This window comes from Neodiprion virginianus, chromosome 2 (assembly GCF_021901495.1).
Source record: "Neodiprion virginianus isolate iyNeoVirg1 chromosome 2, iyNeoVirg1.1, whole genome shotgun sequence".
NCBI lineage: Eukaryota > Metazoa > Arthropoda > Insecta > Hymenoptera > Diprionidae > Neodiprion > Neodiprion virginianus.
The window spans coordinates 37,700,776-37,721,705 of NC_060878.1; the positions used below are offsets into that span (position 1 = coordinate 37,700,776).

At 46.8% G+C, this 20,930-nt stretch overlaps 2 protein-coding genes across 3 annotated transcripts in view; both read right to left on the minus strand.

Annotated features, from left to right (window-relative positions):
• LOC124297399 (transcription factor Sp9) overlaps window positions 1-10,270 on the minus strand; it is an 89,080-nt gene extending 78,810 nt beyond the window's left edge. For both annotated transcript variants that reach the window (XR_006906600.1, XR_006906599.1), the window contains exon 1: window positions 9,566-10,270. The gene's annotated coding sequence lies outside the window, so the exon portion shown is untranslated. The remainder of the gene's footprint in view (window positions 1-9,565) is intronic.
• A 1,216-nt stretch (window positions 10,271-11,486) lies between these two features.
• Window positions 11,487-12,732, minus strand: LOC124297823 (transcription factor Sp5-like). The gene has a single exon (XM_046749143.1). The coding sequence runs from the start codon at window positions 12,730-12,732 to the stop codon at window positions 11,842-11,844; it is 891 nt and encodes a 296-aa protein (XP_046605099.1). The 3' UTR covers window positions 11,487-11,841.
• Window positions 12,733-20,930: the final 8,198 nt, after the last annotated feature.

Genomic DNA, 20,930 nt, shown 5'->3' on the forward strand with positions numbered 1-20,930 from the left:
TCCGTTATCTGACCTTCGTGTAATTTTGCATTTCTTGCTGTGCAGTGGGTAATTAAAACGTAGTCAGCGTTATCTTGCAGATGGTCGGACAGTGATTAAAATCCATCCAAGTAATGTGTGTGTAAGTGTACTTCGTCACGCGAAGTACTTGTCAGACAAGCTATGCGCATCTTTTTTTTTTCATCCCTCCTCCTCGCTCGGCATCGGGACAAGATAAATGATACGCGGTTGAAAAGTTTTCCTTATTACTGGAGGACGAATAAACCTGCACCTATATCATGTATACAACGCAGAGTCGTTTTTGCCAAATCCTGTAGTCTCATCAACTATACGCGCGGACCGCCAATCATTTACACACGCCTATTTCGAGCGAGAACGATGAAATGCTCAAGATTCTCTGCACGCTTCGTTTATTACCGATGTTACCAACTTTTACAAGAAATAAAAATTATTTCATTCCGGCCGATCGGTACTCCGTACGTGCCGTACGATTCACGAACAGAATTTCAAGTAGGATGAAAAAATTGAAATAAATCAAGCTATAATTGGGTTTTAACATAAATCGCGCGAGTGTACATATATGTTATATTTTATACATACATATATATGTATATATATGTAAGTACATATATATATATATATATTACTGTTCGGACAATATCACGGAATTATGAGAATCCGAGAATTTCTCGCTGAATATTGATGACAGTTATGATCTTATAATCTTGGTTTATATCTTAAAAAACGTTAATTTCAATATTTTGCAAATAAACGATTTGAAATCGATTCATCCACTCCGCAGGTGGTTAGAAAAAGAACAGTTCTATGTAGTGTTTTCTAATTAACCATTGCGATGCGACTAACAATAAGTCAATCCCGACGTTCAAATCGTTCGATTATTAGGCATTTTATTTTATTTTATTTTATACTTTTTTATCTTATTAGGTGAACTGATCGCAAGGTTTTTTCCGCGATAATCGCAGAGTCGAATCAACGTTCACGGAAGACATGTTAGTACACCGTATTATAATGGGTTGTTTCGAGGTTAACAAGAGCTTGGGTTTGGCAGTGCTGGTGTTGTTGTCGGCGCAGAAGCAGAAGTGACCACTTTGTTAAATGAATTCACAGCATTATCCAATTTGCTCGGAGCGTCAACCTTTGGATTCCAGAAATTCAGTAAACACGGGAAACGCCAAGGAAAGGGAGGCTCCCTTCCCAGAACGCATCGCGTAACAAGACGTCAGGCTAATAATAGGCGCGTTACATGTACCAAGGCGAAAATAAATTGACGGGCATTAATTGTCTCGTGTTTTAACGCCGCGAAGTCAGTCGGCTGCCTCATCCTTGCCTCGAGAGAGGAAAATAATGCACATAACTGTACACCTCCTTCTGCATACCCGTATATTATAAATTATATACACATTTATACGTACATGTGCATACATGTATACATGTGATACAGCGTTGGGGAAAAACACATCAATTTCAACAGTTCACAACTCGCTACAGCAGTTGCAGGGACTTACAAGAGGCAGGGTCGTTGGGCCGCAAGGTGTGGCGGCAGGCAACACCGTCAAATAAAAACTGGTTATCTCTGGCACATTTAGAAAATGGCGGGTCTCACCGGGCCAGACTTGGGCCTCACCGCGTTCGTCCCGGCGTCCACCGATTACCCAGGAATGAGGCGACCCCGGTCTTGTATATGCCCCGTAGCCGCCATCCGTTTCGGTACAGCTGGCCTTATCGTTGGGCCCCGTCTGAGAGGCCCTAAACTCGAGATACCATCGGTCGGGGGGAGAGGCTCGAAGAGAAGTTGATTAGAAAATTTTTACAGAGCTATACACTTGATTTGAAAGAAAATTGATTTTTTTTCCGTTCACTTTTGAGTGCGAGGAGAAACTCTTTTCAAAGAAGTTCGCGAGTTGGAAATAAGTATTTTTTAGTGATTTTCGTTACAAGATAGTCGCGCATCAAGGATTTACATTAAATTAGTGTATCGTTAAGCCAGGATGATTTTCCTGAAAATGCAGAAACAGAGAAGAAAAAATTACAAGATTATCCGTTACTTTTTCCAAGCTTTCGTGCGAAGTGAATGCAGCGATTATCGCCGGTTGTAAGAGCAATGAGCATAACCCATACAGGGAACGACGAGACGCTTGTTAAGAACTGCCCCATTTTGCCTCTCCGATCAGCTCACAATCGGTACATCTTGCGTATATACGTATAAGCCGTGTGCGCGAATAAGTTTACGCGTTATTATGAGGGCCTGTTATGTAATGTGAATTTTATTGCCGTTGATCACCGCGTCATTATAGGCGGAGAGGCACGCCGCTGCGGGCGCTGGCTAAGAAAGCCTGTAACCGCGGTATTATATACGCCGAAGAACTGTTATCCGACCATCTGTCAGCCCGATCATTACCCGCGTGTAAATATATGCATAGGTAATGCCGCTTGTTCCTCTTTTGCGAAGGGGCTTCGCCCGCTTTTCAGTTTTCACTCCCGCGACCGGGATTCAAAAATTGCCGCGCTTTTCTCCCGCCCCGGAGCGCGGGATATTTGAACTCGACGAAGAACTCGGACCCCGTAGGTTCGCCTTTATTCCGTGGTGCGTCGATGTTACGTATTCCCCGATTCTCCAAACGCGGATCTGGGCTACTCGTGGCCGCCTTTATCGTGCGTGCTGCCTTCGGGCTCCGGACGACTTTCCAAACTGCTATCCATTACCACCGGGCCCTCCATTCCGGCGAGTTGTATGCGGATCTCACGGACCGGGCCGCTCTTGTTCCCTTCTGCTTTCAAGATTCGCGTTAAACATTTTCGGGACATTCCTTTTTCTCCCAACGATCCAATTCCGGGCTCCCCGAAGGAGTCGGGCTTCGCTGCGGATGCGATGAAGGGACTCGTTTATTATAATCACGTGTACCGTTGATCAAATTCCCCTTTCTGCGAAGATCGTTTGTTGACCCGACGCTCGCCAGAAGATCGAAAAGAACTCGAGCGGCTTTGGCTCTTTCAAAAATTCCACTTCACTGAATACCACGTATTGTATAGGGTTCGATTCACTGCGAGGTCGAGAAAATCTCAAATCGCACTCTAAGCACTAACAACTTTTATAAGAAAGAATTTCAACCGCCGGAAAGTCCAATGAATAATATCCTGCGATAATTACTCGAGGTTAATTAATTCAGTTCACCGATTACAACGGTCGCGTACATCGAAGCGACTTCAAAAAATGTTGTCTGAGACAATAATCAGCAGAAATTGTTTCAATCACGTTTTCGCAAACTTCTTTCCAACTAGCTTAACCATCCAGCGTGATGCTGTAGGGTGAAATTCGAGCTCCCCTACCTATGAAAATTAGCGTAAAATCAAACAAATCTCGCAGCGATTTTCAGGCTGCTATAAAATATGCCTCCTCCTTTAATTCCGGGTAAGTTATTTAGCGACGTGATCATCGTTCCCCCGATATTGCAAAATGGTTGGCGTTAAGGCGCGCGCGCCTTACTCGGACTTTTTGCACCTGTATAATCTGCACGAGGGTACCGAAGTTGGCGAGCGTCGGCGGTTCTCCAAGGTCATCGGGGTCGAGTGGCCGAGCCCCGTGTAATCCTTTCCGCTGTTGCGGTCGGGCGGGGCTATCGAGCCTCGCACCTAATTACCTTAATTGAAATTTTGATTTCCCCCACATTGTGTGTAATATTTTGTACAAAACGTACGTCGAACGTAAACTTGTCCGTATTATACGCGTGTGGGTCGTAACGTTGGGCGCGAAATTGGCGCCGGGTTCAGAACTGGGGATTAAAAGCTCCCGCAACAATCTGTTGCGCTTTTCTGCCGCGCACTACTGCAGTGAATTAACTCGGTGCAACTGCACGCGGAGGCTGCTGCGGCACACGGTGCAAAACCCGCAAACTCACCTGCCGCCTGCAGATCACCGGCCCACCTACCCACTTGTGGCCGCAGTTTACGATTCATTAACCACCGCATTGAAGCGCTTCGCATTCTGCGGCTGTGTCTCTCTATCTACTCGCTCCTTATTAACCGTTCACCTCATGCGCCTCCTTACGCTTATTCGCGCTCGCTCCTTATTCACGGATATGTAATACACGAGCCTTTACCGGTTACTTGCGCTTTCTTAACGCCACCGGACGCCACGAGTACCTACGCATTACACGTGTGCTGAATGTCGCGGCAAATTATTGCAAATTGATTGGAAAATAGAAACGTTATTTTCTTTCTCGTTTACCCTAATTACGCATACGCATGCGTGGCAGGGCTCTTGCAGAGCCGGCTGTATAATTCCTCGACATACGGGGAGATGTAAAATAATTTAAGACTTCTCTGATTTGCGTATCCTGTTATTATATTCATTCACCGGAGATTTTAATTTATGCCATTTGCTCCTGATACAGCTAAATTTTACTTCGTTTTACAATTCTCTTTAATCAAATGTTAATTCATCATGCTGATGTTCGTGCATAATGGACGTAAGATAATTGGTCCTGGTTCCATTATAACTCTGGTTATTCGTGAGTCCTTGCTAATTACGGCACCTCGCTAGCTGCTTCTCATTTCCTCCCTCCCTCTCTCTCTCTCTCTCTCTCTCTCTCTCTCTCTTTCACCACTCTCGCGCTTATGCATATCGAACGCGAACGCGAATTCTAAAAGGGCGAGGCTACAGACGACGACGGCGAGAAATCGTAATCATTTTAATGCGTCATGGCTAGTGTCGGCTTTACAGAGTACATTTCGTGCTCCGGGACTGTTCCATCGCAATCAGCTGCGACCCGCGTCCTCGTGCCCCGGTTTTTTTCTCTCCCCTTGTACAGCGATCTGATTACGGTGCCGCCACAACTATTGAGTGTTTTTTCCTCCTATACATAAACAGTATTTTTTTTTCAATTATTTCATTTTGTTCCACGTAGATTTCGTAAAAAATGATTCACGCACGGTACTGGATCAGGCCAATTGTTACAGTAGGTACCTAAAAGACTGGACGTCATCGAGAGAGAATTTTCCAGGATAAATCATCGGAGAAACTCGAGAGGCGAACGCGTCTGCGACTAGGACTAGAATCGGTTGGGGGGATGAGAGGGGTGAGAAAAAGTATGGGAGGTGGAGGAGAAGAAAGAGCCGTTCGAACGTTCGTAGGAAGGTTCTTCTTGCCGAGGTGCATCGGGAAAGGAAGTATGGAGAAACTCTGCTGGCCGGCACACACGGAGCAAGCGGAGGCTTCGCAGGTAATTGCCGGACCGACGGGTCGATAATGAGCCCCGGCTTCGGGGAAGCGATTACACCCGGCCCAAGCCCGCAGCCGAGGTTACCCTGGCTCTCTTGCGTCCTCTGCCGCGTCCTCCGAGTCCTTCTCAATCGGCTCTATTTTTTTATACAACACTCCATGGAAGACGGACCGATCAACCTGCCAAAAACGGGGAAAACGCAAAACTCCTGCACACGTATTTTACTCGCGTTAACTGTACTCGAGGCGTGCAAGCAGGCCACAATTATACGTATCGAAATTCACCCCACGTGCCTTATTTTTATTACCTCAAAGTGGATTTCGAACTCCTTTTGTATCGATTCGCAGATGGATTTAACGATCTTTTCCACGTATGGGAAAAACGCCCAGCGGAATTGGCGCGTTGTTTTTTTTTTCTTTCTTTTTCTCTAATGAACTGTTGTGACCCCCGTGCGATGGTTGATCACGTGATTCGGTTGTACAGACCTGAAACGACTATTTCGCAAAAACTTCAAGGGCTTCTACTAACGAGAAACTTATTTTTTGCAACGCTGAATTAGCTGTAAGGCCACGGAATCCAGTTTTACTAAAAGCTCTCATCAGAATAATGTGTTCCAAAGTGGTACGTTCAGTTGGAGCATAATAGCGTTATGTGAAATTTGTAACTCTTACCGAATATCTCGAACTGCAGACAATGAAATACATAGTCTCGCGTTCGAAATGAAGAATAATTTTTGTTGCCACTTTACGCTGTAGAAATGAATTTCGAGCAGATTTGTTGGTGTTTTTTTTTTTTTATTTCGTTTTTAAATGCAGGGTGATTGTTTCCGCTGATTGCATAAAACATTTTATAATTTTTCCATGACCAAAATCCCAATTATTGTACAGCTGCAGTAGTATATCTTTAATGCGAATAGTTCTTCAGTTTTATAAGAGAGCAAGTATTCGATCGCTAAGAGAACCAGAGTTTCACAGTACTTTCCGCTTGTATAGGTAGCTGATTTCCGATTGCACATGACAGATTCCCGCGTAGGATAAAATGACGGGGCAACGGTAAGTCGGAGTACCTAATTGGTCGTGGAGAAAAATGAACGTAATGAAAAACCGGGAAACCCGTATCACTGATGCAAGATGACAGGTGATTTGCGGTACGAAGGACATTATACGCGTTACATCTGATCTCAGAGCATGCGGAGCTAATTATTGAATTCCCGGCGATGAGTCGTCGATGAGTACAAGAAGATGATGACGAGTAGGAAGAAGAAGAAGAAGAAAAAGAGGAAGGAGAAGAGCGAGAGGAAGAAGTTGTTAAAAATAAGCAAAGGGAGAAGAAGGAGTCTTCCTGCATGCGATACGACGTGCCCGAGGCTTGCTACCGGGATAGGATAGGTGATCTAATTTCCCGTGCAGTCGTGCAGAAAATGATCCTGCCGCGATTACGAAACGGCTTCCAGTCTTCGCCGGCACCGAGTATTCGCCTTTTTCTTCGCATATTTCGCATTTTTTTTTATTCCCGGTCTCGGTGCATTTTTCCCCGGTAGTTTTTCGCGCTCGATGGACTTCCTGCAACTTCGGATCTCGCAGCTGCGATTTCCCGTTAATCGAATCCATACCCACGCGTCTCGCAGATGCGTTTCATAGCCCGGCTCGAGTGTCGATGCTTTTCACCCTGCAGCCGAAAATCTAACCCGGTACCAGCGAGCGCACGAATATTGTCCAAGGGTCACCTCGAAGGCAGGATTTCCTCTGCTCGAGAATCCGAGGGAAAAACTGCGACGGAATAAACGAGAACTGTGGACTCTAAGCTGCCTCCTGTCAAGGATCGCGTTTCCCGCGGGCACGGCGTTCTCGCAATTAACATAATGAGGTAGAAAAGGTTGATATTAACGCTAGGCTAGTTAATAGCCGAGGTGCACTTACAGCTTCGAGCTGCCGCGGAATGCAAATACGCTCCGGGTTCCCTCGGCTTTAAGTATCAACACGCAGCCACCGCGTTTCGCCGATGATGCACAGGCGTTTCAGCCCATTATCCGATATTGCATCCTACAGCTGTAGCTTGCAATTAGATGCCTCGAATTCACCGTTACGAGACCCATTGCAATTACTCAATTTTTCAACACCTTTGACCGTATTCTTTACGGGATTCTTTATCATTTATCTGCAATATCTCGTCTCCGGTTTATCTCATCGCTGCGGTCTTCGGAGGTCGTATAGAATTGCTGCACCACTTGACCGCTGAGTACATGTTTTCAACGGTCGAGTCTTCTCCATTCACTCTCACAAGTTTCCAACGCATCCAACGCCTCTAAAGCTTTCCGACGGTTCGGTGCATTGAAGTTTAAACTTTAGAGACCAGTTTGCGCTGTCGTCCGAAGGAATCGAATAAGTTATCCCTGGTTATGGACACTGAGTGCTCTTCAAGGATGAAAGCTTGCTGCATCATATTCATATACGATTGAATAACTTCCGAGGAATATGTGCACAAATTATGCGAAAGAAGTTGTATTTACCAGGCGAGAAACCTGCAGGTTCAATGCCTGCGAATATTCGGTATCAACAGAATCATCGCCGGTTAGAATTCCTTGGGTTTCAATTCCCCTGGATCACAACAGGGTGAATTCCAAATGGTCACGCTCCGTCGGTCAGGCGCGCACCATCGCCCGGGTATAAAACTGAGGTCTTCATCACAACGACGACGTGGCGAGTAATTTTGCAGCAGCTGTACAGTCGGATGGATTGGTGCCTCGGTCTTCGGGCGCCAGGTTGATCCAACCCTCTGTCCAGGTTAAGAATTCACTCAAATCGTTGGATCGTTGGCTCTTGGCAGACGTGATTCGAAACCGACGTTCATTATACACGGTTCGTCGTCGTGTATCTCGAAGGGCGAACGACTTCGGACTGGGGTCAGGCGACACGTTATAGGTATACCTATCAATTTGCAGGTGCAGACTACACCATGGAAACGATGGTCTTTGTATATACAAACGAGGAAACCACTAATGGCACTCATCCCTTAATTTAGCTTCTGCTCGCTACGTACGATTTCCGCCGTTCATCCTGTTCACGCTTCGCGTTCATTTAGTTCGTTCGATTATTCAATTCTCCTTTAACGCGTGCATCGGATCAACGGTGCAAGAAAAACGCAGTTCTTCCCGTATACGATTCGTGCTCGATCCGACGGCAGGCGTCACGGCGGCTCGATCGAGGACGCCAAATATCGCCTGCGCTTCTTATCGTATACCGTCTTTACCATTCCGATACCAATCAGTGGATCAAAGACCGGGAACTGTGTATTTTGGGTAAAAAATTCATGGGCTTGGGTAGAAAATCGTTCAACTGCAATTCGAGGGTGTGGTACGTATGCATGGTGGGGGGTGGGAGTCATAAATAAGCACAGAGCCAAGGCGGAGTCGACACCCGTAGGATTAATTTCGTTCCCCTGTAAACGTCGATAGCGAAACAGAGAGGTCGAGCAGGATGAGCGAAGAGTCGCGGCGGCGGCGTCGGCGTCTCTGGGCGCCGGTCGAAAGGCAATCAGGCAACGAGGACGTCTTTTTGTAGAGGGCCGACAGAGGCAGGCCTACAGGTTTCCCTGGAGGGCAGTGGCGCCTCGCTCGGGTTATAAATTAATTAGATTTGTGCGGGGGTGTGTCGGCGATAACCCGCGCCCCACCCTCACACCGGGTTCAAAAGTTGCTCATCGCCCGGTGATCCTGGTACCTCCGTTCCTCGCAACTTACAGACGACCGGTTGACCCTTCGGACGCACCTCGGCTCTTCCACGGCGTGCTGTATATTAACTCGTCCGCGGTTCGTTCGCCGTAAATTGGCAAGGTTCGAGCCAGGCGGTAAGATACGCCGAATTGGCACCAACGTCTATCTACCTGCGGACGAACCGCAGTCGCTGCATGCCTCGACCGGACGACCCCGCGTATCCTCCACGAAACTACTCTCTGCAGGTATATAGCAGAGGCTCGCCGTTACATGATGAATGGGGGGCGTAAACACCCGCGGTAACATTGTAACGTTTATTATATTGCAGCCCACCCGACAACGGGAGGATCGCGGCGTTTTTTCTTTTTTTTTTTTTTTTTTTTCTCGCGGAGTGCAGGCGATGGTACCTCAACTTCCGAAGCACGGCTCCAATCGTCGTTTAGGCTCTGAACCGGTAACGAGAGAACCGAAGAACTACCCATCGTCACTTTGACGATGTTTTGACACGAGATTCGTCGTCGATCGAAAACGACCTAAGCAACGTGTGACCTTGGAAAATACACCGCCAACTGCCGAGCTCAACTCCCGTCAATAATGGACATCAATGACTTACGTTAATGCTGCCGATGGTGACGGGAGGACTGGACCCTCTGGGGGCGGAACCGCCTCCAGCGCCAACGTTGGCCTCCAGCTCGCCGGTGTCCCTCGGCCGATCTTTTTCACAATACACACAAGAAGATCACAGACACTGACGACGAGATTGACCCGACGGGCGATCGAGGCGAGGTGTAGAAAGTCGACGACGACCGGCGAGCGTCGCTGCTGCAGGGGTGGTGGTGGTGAACGTGGAGATCGAGATCAAGAAACGATCGGGGCATTTCCGGTCGGTTTATCGCTTTCGAATAATCGGGGGTGGGAGATCGGCAACTGCGACAACGGCCCCATACGACAATTCGCAACAATTTTCCGCACCTCCCCGCAGAGCTTTCGCGCTCGTTTATCCTGGACAGGGATCTGATCGGTTCCGCGTTCTCCTCTACGCATGCTCGACTCGTCGGTCCACCTTCAGCCGCGCACTGACCGCTCGTTTCTCTCGGTAAACTCTAAGGCTGCCGCTCTCCGCACTGCTGCACTCTTTCGCATCCGCTACTCGCCTCGCCTCGCCTCGCCTCGCTTCGCCTTGCCTCCTCGCTTCGCCGCGATCGCCACTCGCTGCTGACCGTCAGATTCTGGATCGCGTGTAACGGCTTATACCTTTGCCTTTCGTAACATGACGCGTACCGCGCGGGTACCGAGCAATTGTTGCGTCTCCGCGTGCGTCCTGCGGTCGAGCGCGAGTCCGCAGGTACCTGCCGTCGTGGCGCCACCCCCACCCTCCCCCCTCTCGGCGGCCCCTCCCCCACCCCATGACGGTTCTTCCCCCCCGCCTGTAATTTGCTCGGAGGGTTCGACTTTTCGTTTTATTCGTTCGTTCTCTCTTCGGCTTCCGATTATCTCTCTCCCTTTCTATCCTTCGGTTTGTTGCTTTGTCTTTTTTTTTTTTTTCTCAAAGTGTTTTTTATTTTTATTTTTGTTCATTTTTTTACCGTTTTTTCATTCTCACCCCTCTCCGCGGGTATCGTTGTATATATATATATATATACCTATATACTCGCCAGCCATGAATCTTCCGACCAAACGAACCAAAGGACGCGCGCGGCGCACGCGGTGACCGCCCCTTTAATAGATCACGCTCGTATCTCGCGGCATATACGCGTGTCGCCATCTGTCGGCTCGACCACATTCCGATAACTTCGGACTACAGTTCTCAGCTGGCGCTGCGGTCACTCTCACCTTTGCCCACCTGCCTTAAGGAGGATCCTGATCCTTACTGTCCAAGGAACGTCGTATTCGGTATTGGTAGGCCAATTTTACCGGAGCGGGATGGGGGAGAGGGATTCAGGAACACCCTGTGGTATCCAGTGACAGGAAGAACGAAAACTCGGGTAGTATGTAACGCGTATTTATTAAAGTTGCGAAGGGAGAACCTGATACGTTTATGGGAGAGGAGGAGAAGAACCGGGACGAAACTGAATATCGCCATTGTACTTATTTCTGAGATGCGTCTGCGTTATCCTCTCTCGGATCAAATAAAATTCCGCTCAATTGAATCGGAAATATATATATATAGGTATATATATATTACATGTACATATATACAGATACATGAGTATAATGTAGAGATCCATTCCTCCGGTTTGAAGGTAAATATCGTCAGAATCTTCGTCAGAAAGAGAAACGCAAAATTTCGAAATGAGGAAAAAGAATTTTATTTATTCGAGGTTTGCCGTTTTATGTAAAAAAAAAATATAATATTTAATTTACAGGTACGTTATATTAACTTAGACAGATTAAAAGGATGTATGTATAAAAAATATATATATATATATATATGTAGGCATATAAGTTGTGCCGTGTATTAATATCGCAAATGTATTTTGCTACAGCACGTTTATTTACAAAATTAAAACGAAGTAGGAACTTTCATTCACGCTTTTACGTACAGTGTACAATCGGATCAATCGCAGCGGAGATACATCTACAGGTATATTGTATGCACAGGCATCAGAGAATCGATGCGAACACCCGAGGTGTCGAATTCCGAACTTCCTGAACTGGACAACTTTTGAGAAACACTTTTGTTGAAAAGAAACTGATCAATAATTATCTCTTATCGATTATTTCGAATAGTTTGCATACGATGGGAACAAGCTTAATCGTTTTTAGTCCGATTTTGGATTTTTCGGAGCCTCAGAATCCAAACATCGGATGTTAGCGCGTGTCTTAATTAGCAAGCGCGTGTAATCGAATGACAATATTAATCTTCTTCTCCTTCGTCTTCTTCGCATTTCAGGGCTCGGGATAGCGTCCAGGGATGTGATACTGTCGGGGGGAAAGGGGGTCTGGCAGGAAGGCGGAAACAGCGGTCTCGTTCTCCTTGTTGGCGTCCTTCCTGGAGGATTTTCTCTTCTGATTTTCGTGGGTCTTGACGTGTTTGGTGAGGTGGTCGCTCCGCATGAACTTCTTGTCGCAGGTGGTGCAGGAGAACCTCTTTTCCCCGGTGTGGGTCCTGAGGTGTCGCTGCAGTTCGTCGCTCCTCGTGAACTTTTTCCCACAAAATACCCAGTAGCACACGAAGGGCCGTTCGCCGGTGTGCCACCGGATGTGGGCCTTCAGGTGTGACGTCTTTCCGTAGACCTTGCCGCACCCGAGCACGTGGCAAATGTGCTGACGCTTTCCGTCGGCGTTCAGCGGCGCCACGCCGTCCATCAGGCAGTTCGGGCATTGGCACCTGGTGCACTTCCTCGACGCCGGCTTCGCCTCCTCGTTCCCCATCAGCCGGTGCTCAGCCGGCGGCGTCAAGGGCATCGGGGGCCACTGATAAGGAGTTGCGTGCGTCTGGGGACTCGTTGGAAGGCCGGGGGGTGTCGGAGGCATCGGGTACTGCTGGGGGGGGATCACCGGGGGCATGTGAGCCTGGGTGCTCCAGGAGCTCGGGCTGCACGGCATCGACTGCATCGTGTAGGACGGGGTCAGCGGCTCGGGGATCTGGCTGTGGCTCGATGTCGGGGCCGAGAACCAGTAGGACGACTGGCTCGGGGATTGGAAGTGGTGCGGACCCGGGTTGTAGGAGGGGTAGTGAACTCCGCCACCGTAGTCCATCACGTGGCTTTGATGGTGCATCTGCATCGACAAACTCGACATCGGGGTCATGCCCGCCATTGGTGACATCGACGGCATCCCCGACTGGAAATAAAAAAATGGACGAGACGCTGTTAGACGAATTCTGCAGGTCTTAGCTCGGATGAAAATAATCAATGAATGTTCGACGACGCTTTACCGCGACAATTAACTGAAGTAGAGCGGGGATCGATTCAATGCCTAATTGTAAAAATGTATTTGAGAAAATTCAAAGAATCGTTCAATCTGATTATCTGCGACCAGGATTTTCGTGGATATGTAGTATACCAATTTGATTTTTGCAAAAAATTTTAACGTTAAATCTATGAATTTATTAGAAAGACTTGCCAACATGTGTTCAAATGACTCCACGATATTTGATTATAAATCCAAGTTTTTGTAAACAGGCTTACCTTTATTTAGGGAACATTGTTTTAACGCAAGCGTAAATCTAATATGATACACAAGTTGAGTGAATTATGGAATATACTTCGTAATAAAATTTCGACCTTACTGTAAGTGGATGGAAAAATTTTACACTTGCAACGTTTATCGGTCGTGACGCATAGCATATTTTTATTAAATTTTTGGACAACGATCATTCTATGAAAGCGCGCGCGGATTGGATTTGAAACAATTGCAAACGAAACTACGAAAAAAAATCGCAATTCTTACCAAGCGGCATAATACAGAATTAGATGAAAATTGTTGCAGAAAAGCAATGTTATTTTTTAACATTAATCTCGTTTAGAATTTTCACCAAGAACTTATGAAAATTGTTGATTTTATTTACCACGTATTCTAAATCGAACCACTCGTATGCGCTCATTCACGCATTATAATTCTTGAATTTATTACATCCATGCGTATGAATATCAAAAACTAAAGATAATTAGAATAACTGTAACATATAGTAATACGCATTTATAACGGACCTGTTGATACTGCATCACTTGAGCCATCGCACTTTGCACTGCTCCAAAAACTGGCGTTGGTTTTTCACGCCGTTCCAGCGATTGTGTTTAACGATGTTCAAGAACAGAGAAAAAATATCACCACGGCACTACAAGATTCGTTGAATTGTAAACGCACGCGTGCATATTCCGAATTTTTGAGGTAAAACGTTTCACTGCACAAGCCGCTCAACTCGCAGCGAAAACAAAACTAAATGACGAAAAGAAGCAAAAATATGAATCAGCGTTTTTCATCGCCTTCTTTTTCTCCCGCGTACAAGTTTTTCACCAAGTTAACCGGACTCGCATCGTCGGCCTGTTCGCCTAAGGCCGTTCCTCGTATAATTGCCGGTTCCTGGCGTGTCGCTAGGGTTTTAATAACCTGGTGGACACCGCGAGGAGTAGAGGGAGGCTGCAACGGTGCCCGGAGTTCGGCGGTGGGGGGAGGCGTTGCATCCTCAGCCACCCGAGGGCCATAGGACCTTAGGGTCGGGACGAGGCGCATGCGCACTCCCCACCTCGCCATCGACGTCGACTCCCCCCCCGCCTCCCCCTGAGGTCTTGCAGGGGTCTCGAGGAGGTAGAACGGATTCATAAATCAACCCTAGCTAGGGATCGGGGTGTACTTCGACTTAAGGAGGCCCCGAGGGTTTCTTTGGGACGCTGCAGGAACCGCGGAGATTCTTAGGAAATTTTTTTACCCCCACCACTTCACACCCCGCCAGCGAGATGAAATGATCCCTGCGTTACGGGGTCGTGATTTCTGTGTCGTAAGGAGCCTTGAAGCTTCTTGATTACGGAAATTACTGGTAATACCGTGTCACGGTTACCGAATCATCGGTTTCGATGCAATCGCATTAATAAAATATATCTTCATAATCGATGTTAAATTCTGAATACAACTATTACTGGTTGAAGTTCAGCGGTATCGTATTTGAAACCGTATCAGTACCGTACTGAAACGACAAAGTGACGCAGACCTTATTCATTATTTGCAAACTGTGGAAGTAGCATCTGCTGATCGTCTTATCGTTTCAAATCGAAAGAACACAATCTGAGTATGGATTTCTTCAAAGCTCTTAATTCGATTCTTAATAACAAACTAAAATTTCGACACAACTTGTATTAACAATTCTATTTATCGACCACTAAGTTTCCAATGTGTTTTAAGTATTCATCATCACTTAGTTTTCCGTTACAATCGTGGGATGAAAGGGAAAGCACCGTACATAACGAAGTGAGAAATGGTCCGTGTCGATTGGATTAGCACGGTAGTTTTGGGGCATGAAGAAGCGAAATCTGGAGAAGGGAATTTGGTGAAAAAGGGTTTTTGAAATTCTCAAGACAGATTGAAGACGTGATGAAGCTCGCGAGGAACCGGCACAACGTGATAACCGGCGGCATCCCAACGGTGAGTGTAGGAATCTAGGAGAATGGTGCAGTGGTTGTTGGCCCCATAAATCCGTAAAGCTCGAATCGTCGCGAAGCAGGAGGTGTAAGGTACGTACTAAAAAGCCAACAATACACAAACCGGCAGGGCTTCCATCTGGCCTTAAGGTCCCGGTTTATGACCGGCTGTAAAACGATTATCGTCACTGACGTAATGACACTTTCGCGTGCTACCGATCTGTACCGGTCTCATGGTACTTTTTTACTGGCAGACAAATTTACAGCCTCCGTCAAGCTCCTGGCCAACCGATCACACGCACCTTGCCAAAATTCAGCCCAACAATGGCAGACAATGGGGAACAGTACAAGCCCCAGGCCAAGGGGGTGTTTCATTTTCGCCCTCTAGATTTGGCGGCCATATACCGTGGAAAAAAGGTTACCTTGGGACAAATTAGACGAAGAATCTTACGAATATTTAATCGATACAAGCAGTGACAAACTGGGTCCATTTAATTGAACCGAGTTTCAAGTGAACGATTTCGTGGACGATCGAAATTTCGAAGTATTAGTCCTTTTGGAGGAATTTTTAACGATCGGTAATTCTACCTTAGCCTCTTTTTGCAACTGCAGCTTATTCTTCATCCATATTTTTTTTTGTTTTTTTTACCTTTTTTCGTTTGGAGTTTCTTTACAACTAATTAGCACAATCGTTGAATGTTATCAATTCACGCATGATTGACATCGAGCTGCTAATCGCCTTTACCCGTTGCTATCATGGTCGTTTTATGCCTGAAACTTTGCTACAGTCATTTATCAGACAAAAGATACTCGCAGGTTTTATTTACACAGCTTCAGAACGCCATTAACTCGTTGGACTGACAACTGAAAGCTGCAAGAACGAGATAAAGAGGGAACGCTTTTTATCTTTTCAAATCTTCAGGTATCACAGAACAGAAACTTGCGCAGCGGGTACAAAAAAGTTGCGGTCAAGTGCGACAATGTCTCTAATTCCACTAATTATCACCGAACTTGTGTTTCGCCGAAAAAGGGTTCCCCGTCAATATTCAAAAAGATGCCATGTGGTTTTTACCCTTGCGCATGAATAAACAGGCATCCGTCAAGCTTAGTGACACGAGATAAAACAATCAATAGATACAGTCTACACTATTTTTCGTCGATGTCATCAATCATTCGTTTGTGCAGATGCTACGTGGTCTTGTCCGCGTGTCTCGCTCAAAATCGATTCTTCGAACTTACGGTAGAGACGTCTTTATGCGTACAGCAGGGTTTTTCCTGTAAGCGAAGTTTTGCAAACATCGACCAGAAGCAATGGTAGAAATGCCGGATATACTTCTGTCCGGTACCTGTGTAAGTTATATCGTAAATCTTAGGCGCGTCTCCGTCATAAACACGTTGCAGGAAGCGATCCTCCGCCCAGAGAAACCCTTCCTTGGTCAGGGATGGATTGTTCGCAATAATAAACTCCTGAGTGACTCCGTTAGGGGTAAATTGCTCAACCGGTAAACACTACTCCCACGTTATCTGCAGGACCCCTCCCATGAAATTTCATACATCCCTCACCGCAAGAACTTGCTCGGAAATAGCGTCGATCACCCACTAATCACGATCATTCACCCTTAACAAGACGAACTTTGGACTCGACTTTTACTCAAACAGCGATCCCTTCTCCCATTAGAAAATATTACTCACGATTCAATGCAAAACTTTTAGTCATATCAAGTTTCGACTCCCAAATTTGCTTACTAATTGTAAGCATGGTTAAACGTTCTCACATTCGACAGTTGGAAATACTCGATGGAGTCTTGGAGGCTGAACAGATTACTGGCAGCGGTCACTCGCAACCAACGGGCTGGTCAGTCATCATACTTGATACCGCACAAAGTTTTGCGGTGACTAGACTTCGTCACTGTTCGAAAACAAAAGGATCGTACGAAACAAATCACGCTAAGGGTTGTGGAATGTCTTTTCGGTGGTCTGAAAGGCACCCCGTGCGCCGAGCAAGGTGTGTCTAATCGTTGAGTGGGGTGAAGAAAGAGTCCTAAAACGAACCGGGTGGGTGCCAAGATTTGAGAGACATTCAGGCGCGATGAAGCGATGCAAATCAGGAGGCAGGTTTTCGCTCGAACCCTGATCCTCACCCCCGAATTTTTGCCTTGCCATTCCTTTGGACCACTCTTTGCACAGGAAGCCGTAAAATGCGGCGTAAGAATCTCGTGGAACACTTCGTTGGCAAATCACTGGACAATTAAAGATGTTGTGAAATTAATTTAATCCGGTTCTATATTCGAGGTGGATTTTCGTTCGCGTTTTAAGTGTTTGAAAAAAATGTTAACGATATTTATAAAGGTTAATACGGCTGTTAGCGGTTATGGTTATCCTCGGGGATGTTTGAGAATTGTCGGGGTAATAACGAGCTCCCTTTCTTACAATGGAAAGGAGATATCCTCTCGTCAATCGTAACTCAAAAACGTTTATAGTTTCTCTTTTAAAGAAATCGGCAGACGTTTATACGCTCCCATCGCGATAGATTTCCTTCTTTATGGGATCCGAGACCCGGGTTCGCCACCTGCACCGTCTAGCAGCCAGAGGAGCATCCCTTACCTCGGATAGGCAACCTGAGCAAGGATCAGGTGGACTACACCGCCAGCTCACACGACTATCTCGCAGCGCCAACCTTTGAAGAACTTGTACGGACACTAATCTGCTCAATGATGCACCATGACCTGCCACGTTCCCAGTAAGGTCGCTGTCGGGACGCGGTTGATATTTCGGTTGTTTTTTCCGCCCGATGTATTTCTCGAGCGATTTTAGGAAAGCATGCGAACACTTCAGGTTACACCGAGATTCCTGAAGGTGCGTGAATTTCGTTGAAAGCCGAGGCAAAAAGTGAAGCGCGAATTCCTGTTCGCAGCATTTTTGAAGTCCCAAACGTGGCCTAAGCTGACCCGAATCTGCACAAGAAGACGCTAAGCACCCTGACTACATAGAAAGCCATACAATCGAACAATGGGACCCTGCACAACTATCGCTTAGCTCCGAAGTGTAAAGGCTAATGGAGCGAATCTGTGCAGTTTCGAGTTTTCACACGCTGCCTTATACGAACGTCAGATTTCCAAAGCTGCCCACGGCTGAACTCCTCTGCAGGCAGAAGACGTCGGCCATAAGCCGAGGATTAAACGGATCTGACTGAGGATGAGCACGCTGGAAATGCCCGTCGCTCACGTGATATCTGCCTTATTTACGTACCTGTAATCTACTTTTCTGCACCCAAAACTCTGGCGGGTAGGGTGTACCCTCACTGAATATAATCCCAGACCAGCGGTAGTCGAAACCTGTAGGTACGGTTAATCGGGTTAAACTGGGATTAGCACGTCGTAAACAGAAGATTACAACTGGTGGATGAGTGTAATTTGGCCGATACGAGAACGGTGCAGTTTCCTTGATCCAGAGGTGAACAAAATATATCGAACGATCACCACAAGTCGATGGAAATTGCATGGACTCAGGAGGATGACGGGGCTGCGGATGTTTAGAAAACGACTGAATCACCGCTCTCGGACTTTGGGCAATTATCAGGCAAATGCCTGAAGACTTACACAAGTGTTGATGCGTGGCACGTTTGGCCCAACGCTTCTCGCAGTAGGAGTAGGAAGAAGGGGGAGGATATTAATTGAATCGGTAATCAGCGGTGCCTAATTACAACTCTTGAGTTAATCGGCGTCGTTTTCTCGCGTCATTTGCGTGCAGGCATTTCAGGATGACTCGAATGGCCCGGGGGACGCTGAGCGGGAACACGGGTGGACGGACCCGACCGACTCTGCGGACGCTTACGCGTCATTAATCATTTTCTGGGGAAGCAGTCGAGCCTAGCATAGGTCTTCGGTGTTGGTTATGTCGGATACCAAGCCGACGAGCAACCGCGAGCCTCGGGTCTGCGAACAATGGCGCCCAGTGCTCATTTGTTACCCGGTCTTTATAGACAAAGACCAGCCGCGATTGAACCTGGACACCGGGAACAAAGCATGGCTAAAATTTTGTTTGCTTTCGACGTTTCGACCCCTTACACGCTTTCACGCTTCGAGCTCCGCGATTACTTGCGTTGTATCAATTACGATCTCCGCGGAAGAGATTATTAATATAACACCATCTTCGAGAAGATTGTCCGATTCACGACGGATGATCGGATCTGGCTTCGAAGTGTTTTTTTGCTTCCTCTTCTCTCCTTTCTTTATACAACAATTGTTCAGAAGGTGTCGGAAGCATCAGAGACGAGGTGCCGAATTTAGGGGAGAGTGAGAAGAGGAACCCTTTGGAAGGTGATGTGTCTGCGTCACTACCTGTTGCGCGTCTCCTATATTTCTCTGTCGAACAAGAGGTTTTGGCAGGATCGCGATCAGCGGCGCTCCGAAGAGATATAAAAAGCTAGCCGGCAGCTGGGGTGCCTTTTGCGTTATGGTAGAAGCCGCAAGCCCCGCGTGAGAATTCGCCGGTCAAAGAGCACCGGCGTATTGTGACGTAACACTATTACACAACCAACTTTTGTCCGCGAGTCCTACACACCCGTTACCATGGACTACACTCGCATTCCGCCCCCGATCTGCAAAAGACTCCAAAGTCATCCATCCAGCGTGCAGACGTGGAACATTGTTGCTCAACTTTTCGCGTTCGCCAGAAATCTTTCAAAGGAATGAACCTTGTTCAGGTTTTCACGTTTCGCGTAATCGTTCCTGCCTCTGGCGACGATTGAAGCCACGTGTCAAGCATGTGTTCGACATCCCGGTTTCCATTAATCCCTGAACCAGTAACGATGGGATCTCCGATATGGTTTTCGAAGATTACAAAATCTACGGCGAGGAGCTCAGGCGTATACAAATGAGATTGTAAAGGTAGGGATGGCACTTCTCTCAAAACTCGACTCGGAGTTTGAAAACAAGTTAAGACGACGAAGATTATCTATTAAGCTTATAATCCCGGCGACTAATCGGTGAGACAGAGCGCTATTACGTCCGCTCAATTTTGACCACATGCATTCACTCGTAATTGGCTTAACCGCAACCAACATTTGGCCACCACCCAGTAGCGAGTACTTTTCTCAGCCCGATTTACGTGCCGTTTAAATGCGACGGTCGGATTTCATTCCCTTTTGGCGTACCTAGATTTCGGGGTTATCCTCCGTGACAACCATTGCACTGTGCCCTCTTAAGTCTAGGACCCAATGCTTGATTGACACTGACATGATCTTCCAGTACACCCTTCCTAGCACTAACCCTTTGGACTCCCTAGGTAGACAAACGGTCGGAATTTGAATATGCAAGAACCCGGATAAATTCAGTGGTTAAATTCTTTCGGTATGTCGTAATTCCTGACTTTTCCCAGTTCCCTCAGTCTGCCTCAACGCTCTTTTTATTTCCCCCATAAAAACCGGAAGTCCATGAATAAAACGCACACAACAGCCCATCACTCAACGGATTTTTCGAACGTCTGAACACAATTAGCCGAGCAGCGGATTAAGAAACTAATTGTCGAATGCATTATGCATCTCCGCATATTACCGGCCGTTACAGTGCAAGTCATGCGACATGCAGCTGACGCAGCGACGAAGCAACGTGAATTTATACGGAAAGAAAATTTTGTCGAAGACTGCAGCGGTTATCCGGATTACCGTTTCACGTAAACATGGTTGTAGGACCATGTCTCCAGGCTGGAAAGACCGGACATTTCTGTGTAGCTGTGCACGTGGATGAAAAGTGCCCGAATTTCCCCAAGGACGCAGTTTACAGATGTCGGTAACATACTTTTCTAGACCGTAGCTCGAAGACTGTCTTCTACACTTCGCACAGGATTAAGAAGTCAGAGTTCTTCCACCGCCTTCGAGGAAATTTCTGAATCCCGTCG